Raw genomic sequence first — 27,940 nt, forward strand, 5'->3', positions numbered from 1 at the left:
TCAGGGGTATTTTTTTGGGTGCCCAGGGGGAAAAGCTGCAGATGGACACACGGTCGACATGGTGACAGTCGTTTATGGGAAACAGCTTCCCAAATCCCACTGGGAGAGGCTGGCAGGAGAACTCCTTGGACAGAGGATGTTATGGACGGGCTGTGGCTGTCCCTGGATCCCTGCAGTGCCCCAGGCCAGGCTGGGCAGGTTTGGGGCACCCTGGCACAGGGGGAGGTGTCCCTGCCATGGCACGGGTGGCACTGGGTGGGATTTAAGGTCCCTCCGACCCAAACCAGTCTGGGATGCTGTGATTCCACGAACTTCCGGGAACATTAAATGTGCCTTTGGAAGTAGGATGCTCCCCAAAACAAACCCTTCCCTGTGAGTTTAGGAGTCTGAGGCCCCAGCAGACCCAGAGGTCAAAGGCAAACAAGGTTTGTGCGTTCCTGACAGAATTTTTGGCGGAGCCGCTGCCAAAGCAGCCTGTGTATGATGCCATGACTCCAGCAGGTGTGGCACTGGAGGAGAGCATTCCCCGCTTTCCTGTGCCCTGGGTGAAACTGAACCCGCCCAGGCAGAGCCCCCAGAGTCACCTTGTCCCTCCAGGAGTCCTCGCTCCTCACCTTCTGCCTCAGCGCCTGCTGCAGCTGCTCCGTCCTGCTCTGCTGGGACACCAGCAGCACCTCCCTGAAAACACAGAGATTCCATGCCAGCTTCTGCCCCCCTGCTGCAAGCCCCTCTCCTTGCAATGAAATCTGCTCATCCCTGCCCCAGGAATCACAGCTCGAGTCTGCACCGCGCCCTCGCCTCTGAATTTCCTGTTTAAAGAAAATGCAGTATTGATCTTCCACTGCAAAGGGTATTTTAGTGCTTCTTTGGTATTTCCAAGACAAATTTCAAAGAACAGGGAGAAACTTAAAATATTCCAACCAGAACCTGTACTTCATGAACTTGGACTATTAGGATCATTAATTTAATAATTGCAGTGGGTTTGGAATGAAAAGCACTGTGTGCTCTCTGTCGTTCCAGGTACCGTTTGTTAGTGGGGCTGGTAGGGCAAGGCTGGAGAGGTCGAATTCCTGTCATTGATGTTGTTAACAACTTGTCCACCTCAAAAATGCCTCAGCATTCCCTCAGCCGGGGTCCTGGACAGGATCTGGTACTTGGGGAGGTGTGAGAGCGACTTCCCACCAGTTCAGCCTGTGAACAAAGCTCCCTTGTCCCTGGCATTGCTTTTGAGATGTGGAAAATAAAGCACCGGCCTTCTGAGGGCTGTTTTCCCTGGAAGGGGATCAAGTGTGAGTGCCTTTGCTTTGGACTCACCGACCTGAATCCGTGGTTTTTTAATTACCTGCAGGAGAATCTCCATCTCCAGCTTTACCCCTGACTGCCACAGGCCTGTTCTCAGCATTTAAAAGTGCCAGGAGGCACCAGTAGTTCTGCGTTGCAGGGGTTTGGATATTCCCTGCACCTTTAGCACAAAGAGCAGCTGCAAAAATGGGATTGGGCTCAGATCAAACTCCAGCTGAAGCCCTGCAGTCCAAGCAGAACTTTTCTACTCCTATTTTTTAATAGAACTTTTTTTCTCTTCCACCCATGTTTTGTTTATCCCATGAGAATTTAAAAATCCAATGCAGTGACCTCCAAATTGTCCAGAATTCTGAGGAGCGCCTGAGGCCAGCTCAGCTCCCTTTACCTTTCCTGCTTCAGCATCAGCACCTCCTGCTCCGTTTGGCTCAGGAGAGCTTTAAGGGCTTCCAGCTCACTCTCTGATCTCCCAGTTCTTCTTTTCAGATCTTCTTCTTTCCTTTCTTTCTCAGCCACTTCCTCCTGTAAATGTTTGCAGACTTGTTGGCAAATGAGAAGGGATTCCTCCTTTTCCTTCAGCTCTTTTGTAAGTCTACAGATGAAATAAAGAAGTAGCAGCATTGTAGTTACAATATTCTTATTTATAGACAGAAATAACAATGCCTGGAAAATCAAATATTGGTCAAAACTCCATGTGTTCTTTATGAAGGTAAACCTACTGACTTGACAGAATAAAAAATTTAAAATGTATTGCATAAAAACTTCATTAAAATAATAAAATGCTTGCTGTCGTTGCTCAAAAAAATGAAATATCATTTCAGCATTTACCTGGACTCAGCAATTCCATTTTCATATTTGATCTTCTTCAGTTCATTTTGACAGACATCAAGTTCTGTTGACTTCACCCTAAAAAACATTGGGAGAAAAAAGGTTATTATCCAATGAAATGAGCCTTTGCTCCTGCAGCAGCCTGGACATCGCTTCTGGGTGTATTTTCCTCCTTGCATTTGCCATCTCAGGTAAAAGGCCACAAACAGAAAGCTCTGTCAGCTCCAGCAGAGGTTGTTAATAATTGGGAGTTACACTCCAGTGCCACCTCAGCCTGGCCTGGCGCACAAATGCTGCAAACAAAGAAGCGAGATCTCGCAACACCGATGCCAGTTTTGAGTAATAAATGAATAAAACGGAACAAATCCCAATTTCGTAGGTAAAAGGGCTGGAAACTTTGCAGGCTTCGTGTCATTACGTCACCGCTGCACCAATTAATAACCATGGTTAAGGTTCATATTTACATTTAAACAGATATAGAACATGTTGTTTCATTAAATTGTGCCCATATTGCACTGAAATGTTGATTTACTCTTGGACAGCCCTCAGTGTTTATTTAACTGTGTTCATGACATCTTTGTTCCCCACTCAATCCTTACATTATCACTGAAGTACTTGGTTGCTAAGCATCCCAAATATTTGCAGCTGGGCTCTGGTCAGACCCCCTGAATAAAGGAACTGAAACCACAGAGTGCAGAGCAGCGCAGATCCTTCGCTCAGATGCCAGGGAAAAATGGGGGAAGAGTGATGATGGATGGTCATGAGCCTGGCAGTGCCAGCTCCTGCCTCCTGAGCTTCGCTTTCGGAGCTTCGCAGACACAATTTGTGCCTTTTCAGCATCCTGCTGGCCCTACCTCCCTCTGAATTCTCCTGGAGATGATGGCCCCAGGCTGCTGCAGTGCCCACGGAGGTTTTCAGCGCTCGGCTGTGGAATTTGGAGTGTTTGGGTGGTGTTGGGGCGTCAGGCTCCTGCTGTGGGAGTGTTCAGAGTGGCTGGGGAGTGCTCTGGGAATGGGAGAAAATCCTGGGATGCTTTGGGTTGGAAGGGACCCTCAAGCCCATCTTGTTCCAGCCACACTTTCCATTATCCCAGGTGGTTCCAAGCCCCAGTGTCCAACCTGGCCGTGGGCACTGCCAGGGATCCAGGGGCAGCCACAAATTCCCTGAAAAACCTGTGCCAGGGTCTCCCCAGCCTCCCAGGAGCAATTCCTGTCCAATATCCCAGCTAACCCTGCCCTCTGGCAGTGGGAAGCCATTCCCCCTTGCTCTATCACTTTCTATTCCTCCCCACACATATTTTTAGTCCCAAAGCTCCGTGGATTTCCCAAAATGCATCCTACACCCGTGTGTAGGCTCATTATCCCTCCTGTGAGTTCCATGAACCCCTGCTGGAGGAAGGAAGCCCTGCTCCCACAGCCAGGGAGGTGCTTGGAAACAATCATATGAAGATAAAATAGTTCCTCTGTTGGTGAAAACCTCAGAGCAGCACTTGCTGGGAATAAAAAGCTGTTTATGTTCTTTATGGGCAGTGGGAAGCAACGAAGGAATGGGAATCTTACAGTAACAGCTTCTTGTAGTGGTCCATCTCTGCTGTCACCTTCTGCAGCTTCAGGCCAGCTGTCTCCACCTGGTTTGTTAGATCTGGAAGCAAAAATACGAGGTTGTGTGTCTGTTAATGTTAAATTAATTCACTCCACTCCACAAACTGGCTTGTTTCAGGTGGGACCTGCAGCTCCTGGCTCCCACCTCAGGCAGAGCAGTGCACACGAGCAGAGTGTCTCCACAGCAAAATCCTGGGTCTGTTTGGCTGCCTGGGGGTTTTTATCCCACCAGAAAACACCAAATTCAACTGCGCTGAAACGTGAAATGCTTTAAATCAGATTGTTTGTACTTGAAGCTGAGAGCAAACCCGTGCAGGAAGCTGAACCCAAAACTCACCCGGAATTTTCTTCATCTGAAAGCCTGGCAGAGGTTTAATGGTGCTGTGTACTTGTCTTATCCTCTAAATGTTATCTTTCAGAACACATCACCTCAGCTCCTTCACCCACTGCCTTCTTCCCAGTACAACCCCTGGGTTTTTAGTTAAATTATCTCATCTGGTTTTGTGTGCATTAATAACATCCTTTTTTGTGCTTTTAAATCCTGAGAACAGCCATCACTTGCAGAGGTGAAGCCCTTTAAACTGAAGCACCAGCAGATGGCTTAATCTGATTTTTATCTCCATGAACACATCACAGAATCATGGAATGGTTTGGGTTGGGGGGACCTTAAAGCCCAGCCAGTCCCAATTCCCTTCCACTGGCCTGGGGCAGTGATGGGCAGCCACTTGGGCATCTCTAAACATGTTCAGGAACAAGAACTGCCCCTCCAGAAAGCCTAAGAATGATTTGAAATCAAAGTTTCTACCAGAAGGACAGCACCACAAACTACATGGAAAAAAAAAATCCAATGACAAATCTTTGCCACGGATCTGGAAGTAAAAGAAAAACCGAGATTATTCCTCAGAAAGCAACAGCAACCAAAGTGAGGTGATCTGTCTCTGAAGGGAACAGCTCCCAAGACAGTCCTTCAAAGTTCTCTGACGTATCTTCCCAGAAGCCAAATCTGTCATTCCTGCTCTTAAATTGATCATTTCACCCCAATCCCCTGAATTTCTGTAATCTCTTTCAGTCATTTCCAGCAACGATGCTGGATGGTCCCAGTGTGGGATTTCCTGCCAGTCACTCCTCACCTTGGTAAATCCTGCAATTGGAAGAGTCCCCTCTTTTCAGTAAAGGGAAAAGGAAAGTTGTTCATTAGACAACAACAACAAACCAGAAAACCAGAAAACCGAAAAAAAAAGAAAAAAAAAAAAAAACAAACAGGGAGAGAATTATGTAGGGTAAAACGCACAGGACCTGTCGGCTCCATTCCCAAACTACCAGCATTTATAAAGAGCTTTTTGAAGTGAAAAGCAAAATCCCTTGGACTTGACTAACCCCTTGGAACAACCATGGAAGTTAATTGCACCTTCTCCACCACCTGCCAGAAGCAACCAAACCCCTTTTGGTGTGAGCACCTGTGGTGCCAACCCTCAGGTGGCACTGCCATGGGTGGGAGGTGCCCCAGGGCAGCACAGCTCCACGCCGGGACACTTGGTGGCACTTTCCCTTGTCTCTGAGCCAGCAGTGGCACCCTCTGGACACTTCAGGCCACCTGCAGTCCCCGCTGGTGCCTGCACTGGGCGTTCCTCAGCCATGCATTGTCCTGCGCTTTCCCAAAGCTGGAGACTCCAGCTCCCATCTCCTGGCAGTGCCTGGCACAATTCCTACGGAAAAGGGAGAAGCTTTGGCTTCAGCTGCCCAGCAGATGTGAGGCACAGCACTGGGAACCAGCCAGCCCTGACAGCAGGAACGTGACTCTGTGAGAACTGATTAAGCCCAGATTAGCGTGGCTGGACACCAGGAAGAGCAGAACCCTCTGCCCATCCTCACAGGCTGCTGCGGAGATGATTTTCCCAAACAGCTCTTCCTGACCCTTTTTTAATTGTTATTTTAAAATATCTCTGCCAATAATTAATAACTGTGGTGTTTTTCCTCCTCCCTCCAAGTGGGAGTGTGGACACAAGTTCTGGAATAAAGGAAAAGGAGAGGGATGATGCTTGCTTTGGTTCTGCACTTTGGGTGGTCTCTCTCAACGCTGTTTCCTCTTTCACTCCATTTGTTTTCAGAAGTTTTCACGCTCACTGAGCACGGACAGGAGTTTTTCATGAGGGAATAGATGGATTTAATTATACAAATGGTTTCTGCAAGTCTTCTCTAGAGAGAATTCCCACCAAAGTCAATGAGAGCTGGTGAGCAGAAAGTCCCACACTCGTGGAGGCAGATTTCAATGAAAACCACGGTAAAAATGAGGCAACTAATAAGGAGAATGGCAATACAAATGGAAACTTGTGCTGAAAACTTGCTGAATAGAGGAAAATGTATTCAAATGCTTATGTAAAAATGTTCTCCGGTAATGAAAATAAAGCCAATTGCAAAACATGCAAAGCCAACAGAAAGAACTCACGCTGTGTAATACTGATACTGGGCCCAGTGCTGCCAGAAGAACCACAGCTCAAAGACTCAGCAGCCCAAATCCATCTCAGTTTCATTCATGTTTAATTTTACTTATTTTTGTGACTCAGAATGCCTCTCACCACAGTCACAAACCTTCCAGTAACCTTTTGGTGGGCCCGTGCCGTGACGAGGACGGAGAGCGAGGGGCGCAGCCCGAGCGTGCACGAGGAGCTGATGAACCACAGAAACAGAACAAAGCTGGGGGCTGTTTCCTCTTCCTCGGGCAAATTGCATCACTGCAGCCCCTGGTGTGTGCAAAACGCCCAGCAGAGCCTGCCCAGAGCTGGCTTTCAGGAATTTAACCACCCAGCTTGCATCCAAGGGCACGGTGCCCCAGCCCCTGCCTGGAAACAGCAACAAGTGGTGGAGTTTTCAGCGAAAAATAAAAGTAAAAAGCAGCACATTGAGTGAGCAGCCACTCTGGAAGCCATCAACTCCACAGCTAATTCCTAACAGATTCCCAGTGAGGCCGGATCAGAGGCACACGTGGTAGAGCTGTGTCATTTTCTGCTTTTCCTGCAAAACCTACAAAATCCAATCCAATGTAATTCCCGACAATTTGGAGGTAATCTGCATAAAAGCTCAATGTTCCATACATGTGCACAAAAAAAAAAAGAGATTATTTCCCTGTAGTTAAGACTTTATGGGGAGGTTCATAAGCACAGCTCAAGTAGATCATGGAATCCCAGAATCCCAGGATGGTTTGGGTTGGAAGGGACCTTAAATCCCATGTCAGGGACACCTCCCACTGTCCCACGCTGCTCCAGCCTGGCCCTGGACACTGCCAGGGACGGAGCAGCCACAGCTTGAGGCTCAGAGCCAAAGGAGGGTTTGGGTGCTCACCTTCCTCTCCCCTGCAGAACTCTGTGTCCTCTCTGAGCCGTCAGGGACCAGCCCGGAACGCACCGGGGGCTCAGAGCTGGAAGATCAAGGGGTTGGGATAAGGAGCACACAGACCCCTGGCCAAGGCAGACTGGAACCCAGCCCCTCTTGCTGCATTTCTCTTCTATTCTGGGAAATGGGAGGTTGTAGCAATTATCTAAAACTTACTCAATAACTACCCCTTGTACGGGCCCTGAATTTGGTCAATCAGCTTGTCAAAGCTAATATTTAATAGTAGCCAATATTAATATTAGTATTTAATTTAAATATTTAATTTTTCTCAGAACACCAATTCCAGGCAAATTCAGATGTACACTTAACACAGGATAGTTTGCAGTACATTTATTCAAAGAGCACGGCAGACAATCGGAGAGAAATATGAAATACATCCACAAAAAATGACTGTGTCAGGGCAGGAAAGCGTTGCCTCACCACGTGTTTCTAAGGAGACCAAAGAAGTGAAGTAACACCCCAAGTCCCTGCACAGAACAGAATTATTTGTATTTATAATAGCTGTGTTCTCTAAGATAATATTTGTATTTTTTTTTTTGGTCTACACAAGAAAGTCCTTCTTTTAATTTGTGACTCACAAAAGTCTGGAAGGAGCCCAGGGATGGCCTCCAGATTTCGAGCCTTTTTGGAGACCTCCGCAGTGCCATCAGGAAGTGTCCAAATCACTCAAAGCTGCCAGGAACTGGGAGGATGTGCCAGGAGAGGAGTGACTGGGGCTTATCTCCCCCAGCATATGTCGCTGACCACTGCCAGACTGGGCCTCTGCTTTGTTCTTTCGCCTTCGTGTAGAAAACCAGCAGAGAAAAAGCAGAAAAAGGGACAAACCAAGGGCAGCCTCGGTGCCCTCAACGGAATAAACCAACAACTGCAACCGTGCAAACGCGACAACCTCCGAGACCTCAAAAATCTGTAAACAGGGGAAAAATGTTATTTTGGCAAAGCCTGCTCCCCTCCCGCTCCCCCAGTGACACGTCACAAGCACGCCTGCACTCACAAGGATTGGATTTGCTCATCCATGGCCAGAGTTCACATCCAGCATCAAAGGACTGGGTCTAAAGCCTGAATTTTCTGCCTGCATTCCTGCCTGTTTGAAGCCAAGCTAATTGGGATATGTCAAGATTCCTACAGACCTGCTTCCCCACCACATGAAAATTGGTTTGAAGTACTGGCCTTACTTTTTGGCTGGGAAAACTGAACAGGAAAAAAAATGAGATTCTGACTTTAATTCTCCTTGGGGATAATTTTTTACCCTCAGTGTTTAAGCCGAGCAGACAGAACAAAATACAATAAACACACGTCCTTTAAACACAGAATTATGGTTTGGGTTGGAAGGGACATAAATGCCACCCAGTGCCACCCCTGCCATGGCAGGGACACCTCCCACTGTCCCTGGGTGCCCCAATCCCCAATGTCCAACGTGGCCTTGGGCACTGCCAGGGATCCAGGGGCAGCCACAGCTGCTCTGGAATTCCATCCCAGCCCCTGCCCACCGTCCCTCCCAGCCAGGGATTCCTTCCCAAAATCCCATCCAGCCCTGCCCTCTGGCCATGTGAGGCCATTCCCTGTGTCCTGTCCCTCCATCCCTTGTTCCCAGTCCCTCCCCAGCTCTCCTGGAGCCTCTTTATTCCCTGGAATTATCTCTGAGCTCTCCCTGGAGCCTTTTCCTCTCCCAGCCTGGCTCCACAGGAGAACCTGCACTCCTGCTTTTCCTCAAGAAGCAAAGTGTGGCTCCTCTCTCAGTCACACTCTGCAGCAGCCTGATCTCAGCTCCTCCTGGCAGGAACTGGGGCTGTTTTCCACATATTCCTGTGCCTCCTCTTGCACTCAGGCTGCTGAAAAGCTCTAATGAGCCATCGCCTCGTCACACTCTGCTCCAGCAGCAGCCCCGCATTCCCCAGCTCTCACCCTCCCAAGCCTTCTCACCGCAGCTGGAATTCATAAAAAAATACATTTCAACAGCACTCGTAGAGGAATAGAGGCTGTTTGAACTGCAGCCTACCTAAAACTGCAGGAAACTATTCCCTCTTTGCATTTTCAAAGCTCTTAAAAATGGTCTTTAAAGTGCTATTAAAGACACTCCAGGAGATGAAAACACCTCCTTCCCATGAGGAGTGCTACCATTCCCTTCTTCCCATGAGGAGTGCTACCATTCCCTTCTCCTTCCCATGAGGAGTGCTACCATTCCCTTCTCCTTCCCATGAGGAGTGCTACCATTCCCTTCTCCTTCCCATGAGGAGTGCTACCATTCCCTTCTCCTTCCCATGAGGAGTGCTACCATTCCCTTCTCCTTCCCATGAGGAGTGCTACCATTCCCTTCTCCTTCCCATGAGGAGTGCTACCATTCCCTTCTTTCCATGAGGCGTGCTACCATTCCCTTCTTCCCATGAGGAGTGCTACCATTCCCTTCTCCTTCCCATGAGGAGTGCTACCATTCCCTTCTCCTTCCCATGAGTGCTACCATTCCCTCTCCTGCAGTTTTCCATCATCTCTCACCAGCCTCATCACGGCAGCAGACCACCGAGTTTGTATTTGGAGCTGAAGTGTCCTATGGAGCAGCAGCAGCAGTAAAAAACCGAAAATTCAGATTTTGGGAGCATTGCCAGCAATTTCAACCCATCTGGAGCAAGGCCAGAGCTGTCGTGAGCTAAAGAAAAACCACGAGGACTTTGGGAAGAAAAGGGATTCTTTATCTGTGATTAACTAAAGGATTAAAGGGTACTAAAAGGAAAGCAGAAATCTCTTAGGAGCCCGTGCTACTGCAGCACTGGTGCTCCCAGCACTGAGAACACAGACATGTTATCACCGTTATTGATTTTTGATTTGGGGAGTCTGATTAGACAATTATCCAGCAGACCTTGCCCTGTGCTGAGCGCCTGTCAAGACCTGCCACCTCTCTCCAGCTGGGTGATGCTCTGTGAGGCTGAAAATCCAGCCTCCAACTGATCCCACAAATCCCCTACAAAGGGAATCTTCAGGAGGTCACAACAAGCATGAGAACAAAAACCAACAGCAGAAACAACTGCTCGCTTCCTGCTCTAGCAAATGCCCGCTGTGATGTGACATAATCACAACTTTACAATTCTATGAGAAATATGCAACAGGAGAATCCTCAAAACATTGGCTGCAGAAAGGAAAATCCTTTAAAAACACGGAAAACCCAAATCCTGGTAGTTTTTATTATTTCTAGAGTGTCAGGTTATTTCAAAGAGGGACTTTGGAGTAGTTTGTGGGATGAAAAAAAGCAAAATAAGGCAAAACCCCAAGCTCCCCCCAAAGTATGGATGCTCAGGATGTGGCTGATCTGTACACCCCGACTTTGGACAGGGCAAATCCACTCCCTGGAACTGATTTCCAGTGAGATGTTGTTTGTTCCCACTCATTTATTTTAATACAATGGCAGACTCATTTCATATTTAATGTTTGTTTCATGAAAAAAGAATCCTGTTTGGTATTTCAAAGAGAACCATTTTTATCAGCAGTGCATTAAGTGGGTTTATTACCCCGATCCAGCAACGTGTTCCCTAGAGCCAGAGCCCTTCAAATCCTCCTGGAGTTGTGTTTTACTGATCCATTCAGGAAGGGGGGAATCCAAATGCCTGAGCCAGCAGCTTTCCTGCCTTGAAACCTCCTTCTGGATACCCACATCAAAGGTTTTACTGCTTCTTAATCACTCATTTATTAGCAAGTGACTGCTACATTTTTATTAATAAAATTTAAAATGGCTCACATAAAACATCAACCAGCTTAAATGGTATTTTTACTCATCATTAAGATTTTGTAGGGTCCTAATATTCTGTATGAATTCCATATACGATGTTTTAGCTGTGTTTTCTCCATAAAATCTCTGTTGTTTTATATTTCACTGCAAAGTTTCACCCTGGGGTAGTGGAAGGTGTCTCTGCCCATGGCATGGAATGAGATGGGCTTTAAGGTCCCTCCCAACCCAAACCAAACCATTCCAGGATTCTGTGATAATTAATTGCAATGGGCGGATGTAACATGCAAAATTCAGGTTTTGAGAGGATCCAAGAAGCCATGCAGGCCCCCCAGAAATAGAGAACACATTGAGCAACCTTTAAAAAATATAATAAAATAGCGACTGCAAAACCCTCTCTTTTAAGATAAGAACAAGGCAATTCTGCAGGGAGTTAAAGGGGGGCAAAGCTGAAGATGAAAGTGTTTGTTTGCCATGTGCATGAAGGAACCCTGAATTCTCTGTTTGCAGCAACCTCTGGAGGAAACTGAGGGGGAAAGGGAGCTCAGCTGAGGGCAGCTTTCCTATCAGCATAAATACAACAACACAGCTGCTTGATGTTCGGATGCTAACCCATGTACTTCAGAGTGTGAGAGAGCATCTGATGAGATTTTATGTCCGCTGCTCCTCATTATTTCTACAAAGACAGGAGATGTCTTTGCTGGAGCTTTTTAACGGCGCTGTTATAAAAATAAACCAATTCAATATTCCAATATAGGCCATTATTATATGGTTACGATGCAATGAGGAGTGATAGAGCCCATCCCCAGCACCCGGGGTTGGTAACTCAGGGATGGGAGCTCACATTTGGCGTTTTCACAGGTACTGAAGGAGCAGTGAGGCTCCCCAGCTGTGACCTCCTGCTTTCAGTGTGTCCCCAGGCTGAGCACAAGGCAGATGGGGAACTGCTCAACCTCAGATGTGTTCCCAAGGTCTTAAAGAACCTCTGAGCCAGAGCTGTGAATGCGAGAGAAAAGAGATCCAAGAGATAGCAACAGAAATAATCCTCCTGCAGCGAGTTTTTGTCTGCACAGAGCTGCCGGGGTGTCATTTCAAGTGCTGTCACTGCTCTCACCCTTTTCAAGAGCATTCTCTGCTTCCTGAGACACAATCAAGGGCGGATCATTAGAGCCTCCTGATTAATGACTCAGAGAAAAGGGCCTGGCCTGCTTTTCAGTCCTGTTCTGAGAAGTCCTTCCTGGTCTTGTACTCAAAATGAGACCAATTCTTCGAATTTTACCCTCAGAGCCTGACGTCCTACTTAAGATGGACAATTAACAGCAGGACTTTATTCCACCACTTCATTATTCTCTTGTTCTTCACTTTCTCGCCCTCCCAGTCAGCGGCCCCAGCAGGGTTCCAGACTCCTTGGAATGACGTTCCCTCCCTGCTGCACAACACCCACCTTTTATTCAGGCCTGTTGAGTCTTTCCACACTAACAACAACTTTGGTGCTTTTAAAAACATCTCTTTTTTTCCCCTTGGATTTTTGTTGGAAAGGATAAAAACTTCTCTTACCCAGAGTTTCCTTCTGCAGCTCTCGGCACCGGCTCTGGAGCTCGTTCCCCTGCTGAAGGGAAGTTTGGAGCTGCTGAGTTTTCAGCTCAACTGTGTCAGCCACCTCGGTGAGGTGTTTGACTTTCTCCTGCAGACACTCGTTCTCCCGCTGGGATTTTGCCAACCTTTGGTTCAGTTTGGGTATTTCTGAGGAGGCAAAACAAATCCGTGTAGACTGTTGTTATTTGATGTTAATTATGAACAAGAACATCGAGGCTTTTAAATGCCGTTCACAGGCCAACAAAAATAACTGGGGCTAAATTGTTTGGATTTGAGGGTGGGTGTGATATTCCTGGCGTGGCACTGGCCTGAAGTGGGAAATGTTGGATGTGTAAGAAAGTCTCCACTCCTGCTTCCACACAGATCCTCTGTATATTTGGAGCACTACAGCAAACAGAACAAGGAATACTCCAGAAAAGAAGCCTGGAAATATATGGATCCCTCTGAGGTTGAAGATGAGTGCAGGGACACGGGCTGCCATTCCCTTCTTGCCCTGGCTGGAGCAGGAATTCCCTGAGAGCCAAGGGAATTGCCCTGGCTGGAGCAGGGATTCTCTGAGAGCCAAGGGAATTGCCCTGGCTGGAGCAGGAATTCCCTGAGAGCCAAGGGAATTGCCCTGGCTGGAGCAGGGATTCTCTGAGAGCCAAGGGAATTGCCCTGGCTGGAGCAGAGATTCTCTGAGAGCCAAGGGAATTGCCCTGGCTGGAGCAGGGATTCCCTGGGGCCCAAGGGAATTGCCCTGGCTGGAGCAGGGATTCCCTGGTGCCCAAGGGAATTGCCCTGGCTGGAGCAGAGATTCTCTGAGAGCCAAGGGAATTGCCCTGGCTGGAGCAGGGATTCTCTGAGAGCCAAGGGAATTTCCCTGGCTGGAGCAGGGAATCTCTGAGAGCCAAGGGAATTGCCCTGGCTGGAGCAGGGATTCCCTGGTGCCCAAGGGAATTGCCCTGGCTGGAGCAGGGATTCTGAAGCCCAATGGAATTGCCCTGGCTGGAGCAGGGATTCCCTGGTGCCCAAGGGAATTGCCCTGGCCAGAGCAGGGATTCTCTGAGAGCCAAGGGAATTGCCCTGGCTGGAGCAGGGATTCTCTGGTGCCCAAGGGAATTGCCCTGGCTGGAGCAGGGATTTGCCCTGGCTGGAGCGGGGATTCCCTGGGGCTAAGGGAATTGCCCTGGCTGGAGCAGGGATTTGCCCTGGCTGGAGCAGGGATTCCCTGGTGCCCAATGGAATTGCCCTGGCTGGAGCAGGGATTCTCTGGTGCCCAAGGGAATTGCCCTGGCTGGAGCAGGGATTCCCTGGTGCCCAAGGGAATTGCCCTGGCAGGAGCAGGGATTCTCTAAGTGCTAAGGGATTTGCCCTGGCTGGAGCAGGGATTCCCTGGGGCCCAAGGGAATCGCCCTGGCTGTAGCAGGGATTCTGAAGCCCAATGGAATCGCCCTGGCTGTAGCAGGGATTCTGAAGCCCAAGGGAATTGCCCTGGCTGTAGCAGGGATTCTGAAGCCCAATGGAATTGCCCTGGCTGGAGCAGGGATTCTGAAGCCCAAGGGAATGAATTATCCCCAGGCCAGGGCTGCTCCGAGCCCCTCCCAGGCCCAAGGACCCCCCAGAGAAGGAAGGCTGCACTTGGCAGAGTTTGTTCTCACCCAGAATGGGATGGGGAGCGCTGCTGGCGTTGGGCTGGGATGGCTCCAAGGGAAGGGCTGCACCTCTCCAGGTTTTGGGGACAGCACTGCAGGACACCCCAGCAGCTCCCACAGGGACGCTGCACCATCACCCTGGAGGATCCTTTTTTCTCTTGCCCAGAGTGGTTGCAGGATTGCTTTACCTGTCAGAGCTTCTTTGCTCACGGCTTTTATTTGCCGAAAAATTTCCTCCTTCATGGCAGCAAAGTTCTCCAGGTTGGTGGAGATGACCTCTTTAATACTGTCTAATTCACTCCTAATGAGAGGGAACAGCGAGACAGCCTTGCTCAGAGTGGAGCAGTGGTGATCCAAGGTAGTTCTGCGAGAAAGAAAATGTACCAGAGGTATATTTTATATAATTTATAAATTATATCGGTTTAATGCATTACATTAATATTTATAATATATTAATATAAAATTAAATATATAATATAAAATGTTTTATAAATATTTTTATAAATATATAAGTCTATAAGTCTATATAAGTATATTATTAAATATATACATATATAAAATAAATCTATAAATAGAATATTAATGTTTTGATATGTTTAATAAATTATCTAAAATGTATATATTATAAAATTATGTAATAGATATAATTTAAATTGTATATGTATAATTTATAAATTATATAATTTATAGAATAACTTATAAATTATTTTACAACTAAAACTTGGGAATTAGACTAAGCTTGGCAACTGCTTTCCCATTATCTGATCATTCATACTGCCTTGGGTTACAAAAATTTAGTGTATGAAATGTGCTGTGTATTGAATAGATGTATAATAAGTTTTCCCCATCTAAATGTTTAGAGCTTTTATGTATAAATGAAGAAAACTGGGTTTGTTTCACGAACAAAATCCTGTACAGGAAACTGTACAATCATTTTTGATTGAGAAATCAGAGCAATCACGTTTGAATGACTGTACACCCAGATTTATGGTGAATCTTTGTAAACAATAGCTCTGTAAGAAACAGAGCATTTCCAACATCAGCATTTCTTTTTGGGTTCTCACCTGAGCACCTGTGACTGCTTGTAGGCAGCTTCCTTCTCCTCCTGGAAATACTGCAAATCAGCTTTCACAGTTTTCATCTCCTCCTGCTTGGTTTTAAGTTCCACTGTCAAGGTTTTTATCCTGCAGATGTAAATAAAATAATGATAATTGTTGGCACCGATAATGAACCCCCAACTTTGGATTCAGCCTTCTCAGGACAGGACCCAGCTCCATGCTGGCCTCAGGCACAGCAAACACCTCCAGAACCATCCCCAAGGTGTTTTTCACCTCTAACATTTACCTTGGGAACTTCTCCTTGCAGCACCAGCTTGTTTTTCAGTGTAAATAAACACAGTTCAAACATTGCTCTTTCAACAATTCAGCACTTGCTCCCATAGTTGTCAGGAGATGAATGGAACTGCACAGGAATAAAAGAGCTGAATCCAATTCCCTTCCTGAGCTACGTGTGAGGAACAATCCCACACAGCACATCAGCCCCAGCTGGTTTCTGGAGATAACCATCCTAAAGCAGACTTCCAGCCCCAAAAATACAACCCCAGTGACAAGCAACTGTTAAAAACCAGCCCCTGTTTAAGCTTTCAACACTTACTGCTCACGCAGAGAAAATGATCCATTTGTCTGCTGGTGACTCATTGCCACAAGGAAATAAATAATATTTGAATAGACAAGTATTTTACAAAACCAAAGGCTGGCAGAAGCACTACATCAGCCTTGGCTTCAATTTGAAACAGAAGAGAATGATTTATACTGAAAATATATAAAAAAATTAAAACCAAACCATGACAGTGCATTAGTTACTATTATCACATATATCAGCACCAAAATGCACATTTAAAAAAAAAAATATTAGTCTTGGTTAAGAAATCTGGATCTGCAGAGCTTTGACAAAATCTGAACTGAACATCTGGGGGTTAAAATGCAAGTTTTGGGGGATCAGTTGTGATCCCTGGAACAACAACAACAACAACAAAAATTAAGAAATTGAAGACATTCTTGGCATTACCTCTTTAGGAAATTTTACCCATTGCTACCAGCAAATTCCCAGGAGGGGAGAGATAAAACCTGTTGGATTCTGGCTGGGGGCAGAACTGTTGCCACTCCCAAGGAAACAGCTACAGGAATTCAAATCTACCTTTGCAGAGGAGGAAAAAAAAGCAGTGATTTATCACTGACCAATAACAAATCCAAACTCTGGGAGCCAGAGAGAGCCAGATGCTCATTTTCCATTCTCGTTCTAGGATGGGTAGGTTTTGAAGATCTTTTGGGTTAAAAATAAACTGGTAAACAAGGAGGGACACGTTTTCTTCCTCTTTCCATTCCAGAGCTGACATTAAGGGGATGTTCCCAGCGTGTCCTGGTCAGTCACGCACAAAAGAACCGATGGAAAAGGCGAGACAGCTGCACTCCACTGTCACCATCAGAAGGAAGCAAAACAAACACGTTATTTTGGGCCTTTTTAGCACGAAGGAAGAGTCCAAATGACCATTAAAAGCTGGCGTTTGGAGATGGTGGGAACACACTGATCCCACCGCCTGTGGCACAGCAGCACAGAATTGCCAGCCGCAGCTCCCGGGGAGCGCAGGAGGAGCCCTGCCCGGACCGGGCGGTGACCGGGACATGCTCACTGCCCGTGCTGGCAGGACAGGAACAGCACGGGAAAAGCCGGCAGGAGCCGCAAACACCCTCATTGTCCCGAGGCGATGAGGAGCATCGCGCTGCGGGGGATTTGAGGCGTTCCACGGCACAGAAATAAAATAACCCCTGCACTCCCCGTGGGATGGAGCGAGGACAGGATGCACAGGGGAGCCTGGAACACTCCGTCCAAAAAAAGAGCTCCACCCCTCTATTTTCACTGCCACGAAACTTTGGGAGCTGCCCAGAGCTGCTCACTTTCATTTCACAGCCAGGAGCTGCCCGTTTTCAGTTCACAAAGTGGTGAATCACCACCCCTGGAATTGTTCGAGATACGTGTGGATGTGGCACTTGAAGACATCTTTGGCACTTACATCTATTTTACATTTCCTACACTGGATGAGTCAAGAATTTTGCTAATTGAATTACTAATAATTCAATTAATTAGCGAGACTGAAGGGATTTTAACACAGAATAAGGTTGGATAGCTGAGTGGGATCAATGCCGTTTCTTTCCCCTTCTCCTGCCAGGATCCCAAAGGAAAGGTAACTAAGGACAGGTTAAACTCCCAGGTGGCTTTCAAGGTTAACCACAGGTACAAAGAGGAATACCTGAACCCAGAGGGAACAGAAAACTGAAACAGTCTGCAATTGATAAGAGAGATTCAATCCTTTTGTCTAGCAGAGATAAAATTAAGAGAAAAGGCATGTTTGGCTGCTGGGAGCAGTGATTTGTCAGCCTGGCCAGACCCAGGACGTTGAGTAGTTTATACCACAGCACAAGGTAGTCAGAGAGGCCCAGGATCACGAGGAGAAGATAAGGAATATTCAGCCAAGTTATTTAACAAGGCACAGTTGATTTATGGCTGGAATGGAAACCTACTGCAAGTATTCCACTTGATTTCAGCAGCTTCTAAATCAAGCGGAGCCTTAGGGGGGAAAAGTGCAGAGATAAAAATTTTATTAACCGTTCCAGCTTTACTACAAAAAGTCAGCTCGATGAAAATTTAAAGTTTAGCTCCGGCAAATGATCCTCAACAAGAAGAATGTGCTGTCAGTGCATTTGCTCACACACTGGATTCTGCCACCGGAGCTGCCACCCAGGGTCGTTAAAGGGACAAGGAGCAACCAAGCTATAAAAATAGATATTAAACCACAGAAAATATTAAATATTGGGAAGAAGGGGGTGGAAAATGTTCAGTTTAAATGAAAAAGACGTTGCAAGAAGCATTATGAGTAATTCACAAGAAAAATGCATTTTGTTCACTTTTGTGGGAATTTTTGCTCTGAAATGAATTTGTTATTAGTAATAGTAGCAAGCAAAAGCCTAACTAAATCCACCAATAAGTTAAATTTTTAACAGTATTTGAGTGATTCTCCAAGAAAAAGCAGGTTTCCAAAGCATTTCAGTCCAATCTCAAGAGAACCTTCAGCTCTACATCCCTTGGTGTGAGGCAGTCACACAAGGAACACCCCTCCTGGGGATCCCAAAAATCAAACTGTGCTGATAATTAAAATTAGAACTTCATCCTTACAAAAAAACTTCTGTCCATTTGAGTCAGATGAGCAAAAAAATTACCCAGGAGTTTCTGGTGGCCTCAATCCATCAGTAGCAAACCTGAGCAAGCCGCATTTTTATAAAGTATCTTTATAAACTGACTGTATAAACATCAATTATTTGTAGTCCTGCTGTAATCAATTAATGTAATGTAACGATAGATTCCAAAATATGTGCATGGAAAAGTATGAGCTTGAAGGTCCTAATCGTGCCCTGAAAATCCAAATGTAGCTCTGAGATCTATCATTAATTACTGGAGTTCTTTAGGTACAAAATTCCCCTTTAACTGAGGCCTTTCCATATCTGTAAGGATTTGAAAGCTCCTGTTTGTGAAGCAAAATGCCCCTGGCAGTTCCCAAACTGCTCCTCGTTGCTTTAGGATTCTGTACCAGCCCTGCAGAGAGGGAATCCTGAGATTCCCAGAGAAGAACACTGGGAATTCCTTACCAGGGTGCTGTGAGATGGTCAGCCCAAACTTCAGACCTGTGCAACTCCCAGTCCTGTGGAATTTCATTTGGAATATAAGAGATTTAGTACAAGATGATCCGATGAAATATTCATCGTCTCCTTTGGGAGTGTGTGCAGGGGAAACCCCTCTGAGTGCCTTCTGGCCTTTCCTTCACCTTCCACATACTGACTGCTTTGAAACCGCTCAGGAATTCTGAACCTGCCTCCAAGGGATACTATGGAAGGTGATTTAAATCAAGTGTTACAGCGTATATGGGCCATCTGAGAAAAGCAGGACAAATGTTATTTGTATTTTAAGCCGCTTTGGGCTGAAATTCCCCACCACACACAGGAGAGGATCACCAGAGGAGATGATGTGCTCTGACCTTTCTGTTTTGGATTCGCTCTCAGCTCGACAGCGCTCAAGGTCTTGGTGAAGCGCCTGCAATTCTGCCTGAAGCCTCTGCTCCCGTTCTAGGCTTCCTTTATAAACTTTAATCTCCTTCTCCATTGCTTTGACTTTGTCTTCCATCATCTTAAACTCGTGGAGCGTCAGGTAGCTGACCCCGCAGTATTTGCACACTGTCTGCTCCCGGGGCATCTACAAAGAGAGAAAATGCTTCAGATTGTCTGTAAGAAACAGGTTCAACTGAAAAAAAAACCCTCAGTGACACTAAGAAATAATAATAAATCCAAACAATTTAAACCATTTACTGCTCTGGAACATTAAGATCAGATGATGTCATTGCTTTAACAAATAAAGACAAAAATCCTCATTAGCAAAATGGACTCCAGCTAGAGCAGCACTTTCCTTTCCTGGCAGCGTCCCAAGATACATCAACTCTGGCAATTTGATATGTGGGAACTCCCACAGAAACGCTAAAGTACTTCTGAGTCGGCTTGGATGTATTAATTGAAAATGAAATGCTGTGTTTTATAAAGCTATTTCATTAATAAATCTGGGATCGCCTGTGCCAGATAAATGCGATTTCTCTGGGTTCCTGACAACTCGTACCCAAGTGAAGGAGGTAAGATGAGAGTGAATAAAGTGATGTAACCCACAAGCTTCACAAAAACAATTCATGACTGATGCTGGTGTGGTGTCCGTGGCACTGGGCTGCTGTGGAATCTGGAACCCCTTTGCCAGGTACGAAGGGCTCGGGACAGATTACAAAACACAGAGCATGTAACACCTCCAATGCAAAGGCCATTTATTAAATTGGGAAACAGACTTTTCCAACTGATCCCGTTATTAACCTTGAAGCAGGGAACATGCAAGCACCTGCTCAAACAGTTTAAGTCCAATTAAGAAACTCTGTTTTACAGAAGAAGAAAAAAAAAGATGTTTTGAGACATTGGGGTAAACAGAAAGAAACCCTACCCAGAGGAAAGAAAAGAGCTTTCAACAGCTATAAATTAGAGACTCATACAACAACCTTTAGCAGTTTAAATATAACTTGATATAAATGGTGTTTCAGGAGGCCCTGGACAAGCTTTATTTCCCCATTTCTTAATGTTGTCCCAGTTTAAACCCCCCCTGGTTACAGCTGCTCTGAAGGAGCTGAAAACGCAAGTTTATTTTTCCTGGCAGCTGCAGTCTGTGCTTGGAAACCTGAAACTGTTCTTCAGGGTGAGTACCCCGAAGTTCCAAAGCACTGGAATGACTGCACTGAAAAAGGACAAAACGAGCTGTGCAGGGAGCACAGGAGGGGGTTTTATCACAGAGAGGACACGGTGCTCTGTGCAGCACAGCCACTGCTGCTGCTCACACAAACAGCTGAGAACTTTCACTGCTTCTCCCATCAAAAACAAGATAGAGCCACCAGGGGCCTGAACTGGAAAGGGTTTGTGCAAGTACCGAAACTTCTTAGCTTTCAAAGTCAGTTTTGTTACTGAATTTCAAAATAAATGAAGTCATAGAACAATAAATACTCTCTGTCTGGGCTCAGTTGGAAGCGGGTCCTGCTCTCCTTCCCATCCATTCCTCAGGTGAAATGAAAATCTGGGAGGATTTCTGCTCAGCTTGGATTTTTACAGTATTTGCTATAGAGTCAAAAAAAAAATCACAGAACAGGAAATTCTGTGTAAATCAGGACCTTGCTCTGCACATTAATAATTACCCTGCAAGCACTGCAATAAGTGTGCAGATTGAACAGCTTCCAAATATCCACCTTAATATATGGAACAGCTCCCTGACACCAGGAATGGATTTGGCACACGCTGAGTGAGGCCAAGCACAGTTAATTCAAACCCAGCACATCTCCAGTGTACCTGGAACATTAACAGGACCTAGATGGAAGTGAATAGAGCAGGGAAGGCACTGACCTGATGTCCCATCCTAAATCCAAGGTTCCTCTCTCATGGAATCACGGAAGGGTTTGGGTTGGGAGGGACCTTAAAGTCCCTCCAATGCCACCCCTGCCATGGCAGGGACACCTGCCCCTGTCCCAGGCTGCTCCCAGCCCTGTCCAGCCTGGCCTTGGGCACTGCCAGGGATCCAGGGGCAGCCACAGCTGCTCTGGGCACCCTGTGCCAGGGCCTCAACACCCTGCCAGGGAACAACTCCTTCCCTATATCCCATCTGCCCCAGGAATTCCAGCATCCCATCTATCCTTGCCCCCTGGGGCAGCCTTATAAATGATCTTTCCAGGAGAAAAGCTCCCCTAGACCTTGTCTCTTAGAGACCAAAGTTGACCAACTATTACACAAAATCTGTAGGAAACAAACACTCAGCAGTTCTTCTGCTTACAAATTACCTTTTGTGGAACAGTAAGATTGCTGAGTAACCACTTAGAATGTGTACCAAATGCAAATTTATGGTTTCAGATTCCATATGTCATTGTTTCCATTTGATAAAAACACTGTTGTCATCTTAAATTCAAAGCAGGAAAAAAAAAAAAATCAGGGGAAAAACAGTTTGGAAGGAATAGAAAAGGAAACTATCAGAGCTCTGAGTAGAAAGGGCACTTGCATGCCCTGAGTAAGCACTGAGGACAAACAGTGAACAGAAAAAATCAATTAGGAATTAACAAAGCAGTTTTGCTGAGGACAAAGTGCCCGATCTGGGAAGATTATTTATCCATAAGGCTTTGAGCTACAGTTGTGATGCACAGATGCTGTAAAGCATCTGGGGGAACAGTTTCCACTCTGCAGTTGGTTTTGGAAGGAAATATTATCCCCTGGTTACAAAGATTTCTTTAGCTACCAAGGCAAGGGGAGGACTGAGCCAAGAGGGATAATCACTCAAATTACATCTGTCTGACTCAGTATCATCTGTAGAGCATAAGTTAAAAGGAAAAAAAAAAAAAAAAAATTGGTGGTCTGGAGCATTTTTAGCCTTTTGGATGATGAGACAGGAATTTGTATTCAACCAAGTAACTCCAGGGTGTGTCAGCTCGTGCACCACCACCCCTCTCAGCCCTCTCCTCTGGAATTTCACATCCCACCCACAAACATCCCGATGGAGAGCTGGATTCCTCTGAGCAGAGTGAGCTCCTCTCTCATTTGGCAGGGCTTGGATATTACAGCATCCGGCACATGGATCACTCATCACAGAACCCTACCATTGCTCAGGTTGGAAAAGCCCTCCCAGACCATCGAGTGCCACCATCCCGCAGCACCCACGTTCCCACGTGTCACATGCACAGGGTGTTAAATCCCTGCAGGGGTGGGGAGCCCACCACTGCCCCGGGCAGCTGTGCCAGGCTGGACAGCCCTTTCCATGGAGAGATTCCTCACAACGCCCTCTGCTCCTCGGTGCACAGCTCTTGCTCCCTTGGTGCATCTGTCAGGACTGAGATTGTTTCAGCAAGGACTGGTCAAAACCGAAAAACTCTGTGTTTGTCCAAGTTAAACTTGTAGCTGAATACATAAAAGTCAAGAAGAATAAAAAATCCTTATGCTGCAGCTGGGTGGTCTTAAATTACTTCTGTATGTTGATTTATTCTACCTTATTGCTCTATTTTACTTTCTTTTTTGTTTCACTCCTCTCCCACGTTATTTTCATGTCTCTCATCCTGTCTTGTCCCTCTTCTGACACACCAATCAATACCTATTGCACAAAAAGAAATGATGACTCAAACCACACCACTGGGTTTTGAGGAAGAAAAGGGAATCTTTTGATATATATGCAAAATGAGGAGGTACCAGATTGAAAATCATATTTGCCTTGGTGAAAGAAAGATTTTTACAAGTCTCTGTAAAAACGTCACTTCTTTTAAAGGAAGCAAAGCGTATTATGAGCCAGCTTTTCAGTCAGCATCTACCCCAAAGCAACACAGATGGTACTGCTGAGCCACGCTGTTCACATCATTATTTGCTCCCTGCTCATAAAATCACAGTTGCAAAATAAAAATCCCCGTGCTCGCTTTGAACACGTGAACGGTGGAGAAACAGGCTGGGAGTAAAACCAGAAGGTTGCCTCATTCAAAACATGCCCTGGGATAATCCCTGTGTCACGACAGGAAATAATAACACCGGGGGTTCAGGTAGCTGAAGCCCTCGCTGCCCGGAGGAAAGCAGAGTAATTCTGTGTGAATAATGTGAATCCTGACAGCCTCACACTCAGAGCAGCCTGCAAAGCCCAGCACAGGGCCAAGCACCCCTTCCTGAGCCCCCCAATTTCCTGGGAGTGTGTCCCAGCCGAGAGAGGGCTGCCGCCGAGCATCTCGGGACGAAACAGCCCGGACAAAGGATGATTTTGCCCGTTGTGAAGCAGCCTGTGCCTGAGTAACTCTCCGCATCCGTAGGTGTGACTGCCAGGCAGCCCCAACTGGCTGCACCCCCCGGGCGTGGCAGGCGAGGAGATTCCAGTCCCTCTGGGTCCTGATCACGGGGACACTGCGGGCAGAAAGGGTGGGAAACCTTCACTGCAGGGAATACAACCCTGGTTTTGTTGAGAAAACTTTGGATATAGAGAATGCAGCCCCGGACCGATGAGAAAAGCTTGGCTATACTGCCTAGAGAGGGTGTGGAGTGTCCCTGACTGGAGCCATCTGGATACAAGCCCTGGAAATGCCCACAGCCGGGTTGGACATTGGGGCTTGGAACCACCTGGGATAGTGGAAAGTGTCCCTGCCCATGGGACTTTAGGGTCCCTTCCAACCCAAAGCATCCCAGGATTTTCTCCCATTCCCAGAACACTCCCCAGCCACTCTGAACACTCCCACAGCAGGAGCCTGACGCCCCAACACCACCCAAACACTCCAAATTCCACAGCCGAGCGCTGAAAACCTCCGTGGGCACTGCAGCAGCCTGGGGACATCATCTCCAGGAGAATTCAGAGGGAGGTAGGGCCAGCAGGATGCTGAAAAGGGCTCTGCCATTCTACCACGCTTATCTGGAGCACACAAATTGGAATTTTATCTGCTTTTAAATCCCCGCTGGTGCTAACGCAGCACGTCCCAAACACAGAGCTGTGCTGTCTGCTGGACGGGATAGGCTCGTGGGCTCCCAACCACAGCTGGAACTCCGTGTTCTTAGCACCTCTTCTAAGAAAAGCCCAACCCCGGGTTCGCAGGCAGCAAGAAAAGGGAAAGCTGACGTGCTGTGCTCACCCAGAGCCCATACTGTGCCCAATCTATAGCACACGTGGGAGAGGCAGCGAGTACCCACTTGCTACTTGTGGTGAACACGATACTGTGGGGACACCACAGGACGTTCTGTCCTGATGGGGAACAGCCTCCGAATTCCTGCCTGGCCTGAGCGCTTCAGCTCCTGGGGCGAGAGAACTTCATCTCTTAGGGGTATTTTGGCCCTATTAATTTTATGATTTATGGTAACAAAGTTTGGGTTGGTTTTTTTTTTTCCAAATAAAATATGAAATTAAATATAACTTTGTTTGCTGCTGTGAGGACTTGGGTCATTGTGTTGCTGCTCTGTTTCCTGTTTCAGGGAGATCTTCAGTGCAGAGCTGCACCTTCCTTTCTACTTCCCTCCACTTCCACAGAACTTTTTTAATTAAAGTCCACAGGCACAAAAGAAGGTTCACCTACCACTGGCAACAAACAACTACCAAGGTGAAATATAAAAGCCTTAAGGAAAAATTAAACCAAAATAAAACATTAACCAAGCAACAAAACCAGAAGTCCCTAAAAATACACATCCATGAAACCGGAGTGAAGGAAATGCTAATTCCCTTCTGGACTCTGTGACACCTCTCAGGCTGAGTTTGATTGCAGAAATTCTATGTAAATACATTAAAAATAGGCATTAAAAGCCAGTGATTTCCATCTTTACTAACAAGTAGTATGCAACTATAAATACAAAAGAATACTATAAACTTTAATAACAGACATGTGGATGTTTTATTCACTTATTGATTTTGGTTTTTTCATTTTAGCACCCATCTTGCAATGAATGTGTTGTGAAAGGGGTGTGAGAGCAGAAGCAATGAGAGAGAGAAGAAAGCAGGGACATGTAAAAGTTTTTACACAGTTCTCTGAGGCAAAATTGATCAGAACACGAAGAATCAAAGTCCCTTCACATCTGTCACTCCCTTAACAAAATGCTGAGAAATCTCCTTCCTTCTAGACTAAAACTTCCTTTGCAATAAAATCTTGGTCAGCAGCTTGTGGAGCTCCAAGGAGAGGAACAACGAGAGCTCTGCACCCCGCCCTGCGAGGCAGCTCCTGGATCCCTGGTGAGCACAGCACCTCCAGCATCCGTCCATCCCAAGGGAACATCCCTGAGCTGGGCTGCAACCACAAGGCCCGGCACGCTCCCTGCAGTCACACGTGCTCCCTGGGCCTGCAAACCCATCCCGGGAGCACGTGCTCCGTCTGGCACAGCAAACCACAGCTGGCACCGGTTCGGCTGTGTCGGGAGCCAGCTGAAAGAGAGATCCCAAAGGACAGGCTGTAAAATCCGAGCAGCGGAGAACGGGAAGGGAACGAGGACGTGTGTGCAGGAAAGACGGGAGATACAAGGACAGGAAGCTGTGAGAATGACTTGTAGTGTCTTGTAACGATGCTGCAGCTACAGCACAGGCGGCTGAGGAGGACATGAGCAACAGCACAGGAGGTAAAGCCCCGACACTTTCTCATCCCAAATCCCGGGCTGTCGTTGCCTCGGAGCTCACACGTGGCACCAGGAGGATGGGAGAGGAGCAGAAATCTATCCACATCTGGAAATCCTGCGTCTTCTGCACCAGATTTTTTTGTTAAATGTGTACCCAGCACTGGAGGGATTGCCTGCCCCATTCTCTCCTTTGAGGGAAAAGTTGAACTGACAATCCCACTGGGAGAATTCCACAACTGCCTGGGTGAGCTGCTCAGAGCATTCAACCAAAGCACATCCAGAAATGTGAGGAAAAGACTCATTTGCACCTGGAAATGAACCACCACCTCCATCCATCTGTGAGCAGTTACTGTGCCCTCAGGTATTTTCCAGAATGAGCAAACCCAGCTCTATTATCCTTTCTTAGAAACAAGACTTTAAAGCTCTTTACTATTTTTGCTCTTTTCTAAATTCCCAACAGTCACATCATTATTTTTAAAGCCTACAGCTCAGAACTGAAACCTCAAGAGCCCTGCAGAGATGGACAGCAAAGGCCCACGTTTCACATGGGATCCCCATTACAATTATTGAGATATTAAAACTATTAATATGTTAACAGACTCTCTCTGTGTAACATCCCTTTGTTCATATTATTCTGCTTATGACCTGATTACAGCTCTCACCTTGTTAGGTCTGACCAGTGACAAGGCAGTTATTATGGATTTTGTATTGATGCATTGGATTCATTTTAATTACTTATTTCTCCTAAGAATATGGAGTTTCATGCTGTTCCCAGAGCGCTCACACCCCTTCCCAACTGGCACCAGCGTATTCCTTATTGTAATCCAAGATCCTGGCTCAATAATAACCAGCAGCCACTGACACTGCTGCTGACAGAATTAATGTCACTGCCTTTCTGTGCCTGCCCTGGCTGCTGCTCCCTCCTCGTGCCAGCATATGCCTAGCACATGGAGCAGGAACTGGTTCAAGAACTGATCCAAACATAAAACAGGCTCAAGTGCCACCAAACTGCAGCTTTAAGTCATTAAAGGAAATATTAAGCAGTAACCAGCTGCAGGAGGATTCCCTCATCCAACAGTTTGGTACAACTGTTTCTGTGAGAAGCTTACACTGATTTTTGCTCACCACTGTACCCTGTTGGGGCAAAGAAACTAACTGCTAAATAAACAAACTTAGTGGGATCCTTCCTGCTACCAAAACAGCTGCTCACAAGTCTGAAAGTGTTCCCTTCCTCTTTTTTAAGGCTAAATATTCCTTTTCCCTTTCTTTGTATATCTTACCCATCCTTGATTTCTCAGAAATCATCTCAGAAATCGTCTGAACAGTTTCCGGGACTAATCCAGGGTGAATTTCTCCAGGCTGAGTACACAAAGTTTTTAAATGACTTGTCAATTATGAGCTGTGGAGCGAGGAATGAGGACAGCTGGGTGTTGTATTGCCAGACTGAAAACCTGATCGTGTTACCAAAAGTGACTCGTGTTCCACTTGAGTGCAGCCTCCTCCTAAACTGAGCCATATAAACAGCAGCACTGTTATACCGGCAATAATCTGTCTCCCAAACAAAAGAACACGCAAAGAGAGGAGGGGAAGTGAAGGGGAATGTTCCGTCCCCGTGTGTGTTGATACTCTTCTGGAACATGTCATGCTCTGCAGTCCTTCCAAGCTCCCGGCAGCAAAACACGCCAGAACAGGGGAAATCTGAGACTCACCTGCAGCGACAACGCCGGCACAGGGCGAGGTGTTCTCCAGGACTCACCTGCAGTGACAACGCCGGCACAGACTCGGGTGTTCCTCTGCAGGGTTCCTACAGATTTACTGTAATTACACCGCACAAAGAGTGAGGAAACCCAACACCCAACCTCACCCGGGACCAAAACGTACAGATGATGCACCGGCGCTCACGGGCCTGTGCAACACCCCCGAACTGCCGCAGGAGCTCCGAATGTTCGGATCCGGCATTTCCACAGCTCGTACCTTGCGGATCTCCTCGGGCAGCGCGTGGACGGGGCCGCGCCGCTCCATGGCCTCCCGCAGGCTCGGCGGCGGGCTCGGGGAGCGGCCGGGGCTGGGGGCTCGGGGCTCCGGGAGCGGCCTGGACTCGGGGCTCGGGGCTCCGGGAGCGGCCGGGACTCGGGGTTCGGGGCCCGCCGGCGCTCGGGG

General features: G+C 46.9%; 1 protein-coding gene across 2 annotated transcripts; it reads right to left on the reverse strand.

Annotated features, from left to right (window-relative positions):
* LEKR1 (leucine, glutamate and lysine rich 1) lies at positions 1–27,842 on the reverse strand. 2 transcript variants are annotated; one of them, XM_040073741.1, is made up of 9 exons: positions 27,755–27,842; positions 19,150–19,364; positions 15,128–15,247; positions 14,252–14,427; positions 12,391–12,576; positions 3,687–3,768; positions 2,128–2,205; positions 1,688–1,891; positions 1–678 (listed from the first exon to the last, which is right to left on the reverse strand). In XM_040073741.1, the coding sequence occupies exons 1-9, from the start codon at positions 27,800–27,802 to the stop codon at positions 411–413; spliced, it is 1,377 nt and encodes a 458-aa protein (XP_039929675.1). In that variant the 5' UTR covers positions 27,803–27,842; the 3' UTR covers positions 1–410. The 2 variants fall into 2 exon arrangements, with proteins under 2 accessions (XP_039929675.1, XP_039929676.1); XM_040073742.2 differs by lacking the exons at positions 1–678; positions 1,688–1,891; positions 2,128–2,205; positions 3,687–3,768 and adding an exon at positions 7,780–8,025.
* Between the last annotated feature and the right edge of the window lie 98 nt (positions 27,843–27,940).

This window comes from Hirundo rustica, chromosome 10 (genome assembly GCF_015227805.2).
Source record: "Hirundo rustica isolate bHirRus1 chromosome 10, bHirRus1.pri.v3, whole genome shotgun sequence".
Taxonomy (NCBI): Eukaryota; Metazoa; Chordata; class Aves; order Passeriformes; family Hirundinidae; genus Hirundo; species Hirundo rustica.

Bases quoted from the DNA above. Each gene is read 5' to 3' on its own strand.
- LEKR1 (XM_040073741.1), bottom strand. From the start codon at position 27,802: ATGGAGCGGCGCGGCCCCGTCCACGCGCTGCCCGAGGAGATCCGCAAG. The intron at 12,577-14,251 runs GTAAAGCAATCC...TTGCCTCCTCAG, and splicing joins GAGCAAAGAAGCTCTGACAG to AAATACCCAAACTGAACCAA. The intron at 3,769-12,390 runs GTAAGAGAAGTT...TTTTGCTTCCAG, and splicing joins GCTGCAGAAGGAAACTCTGG to ATCTAACAAACCAGGTGGAG.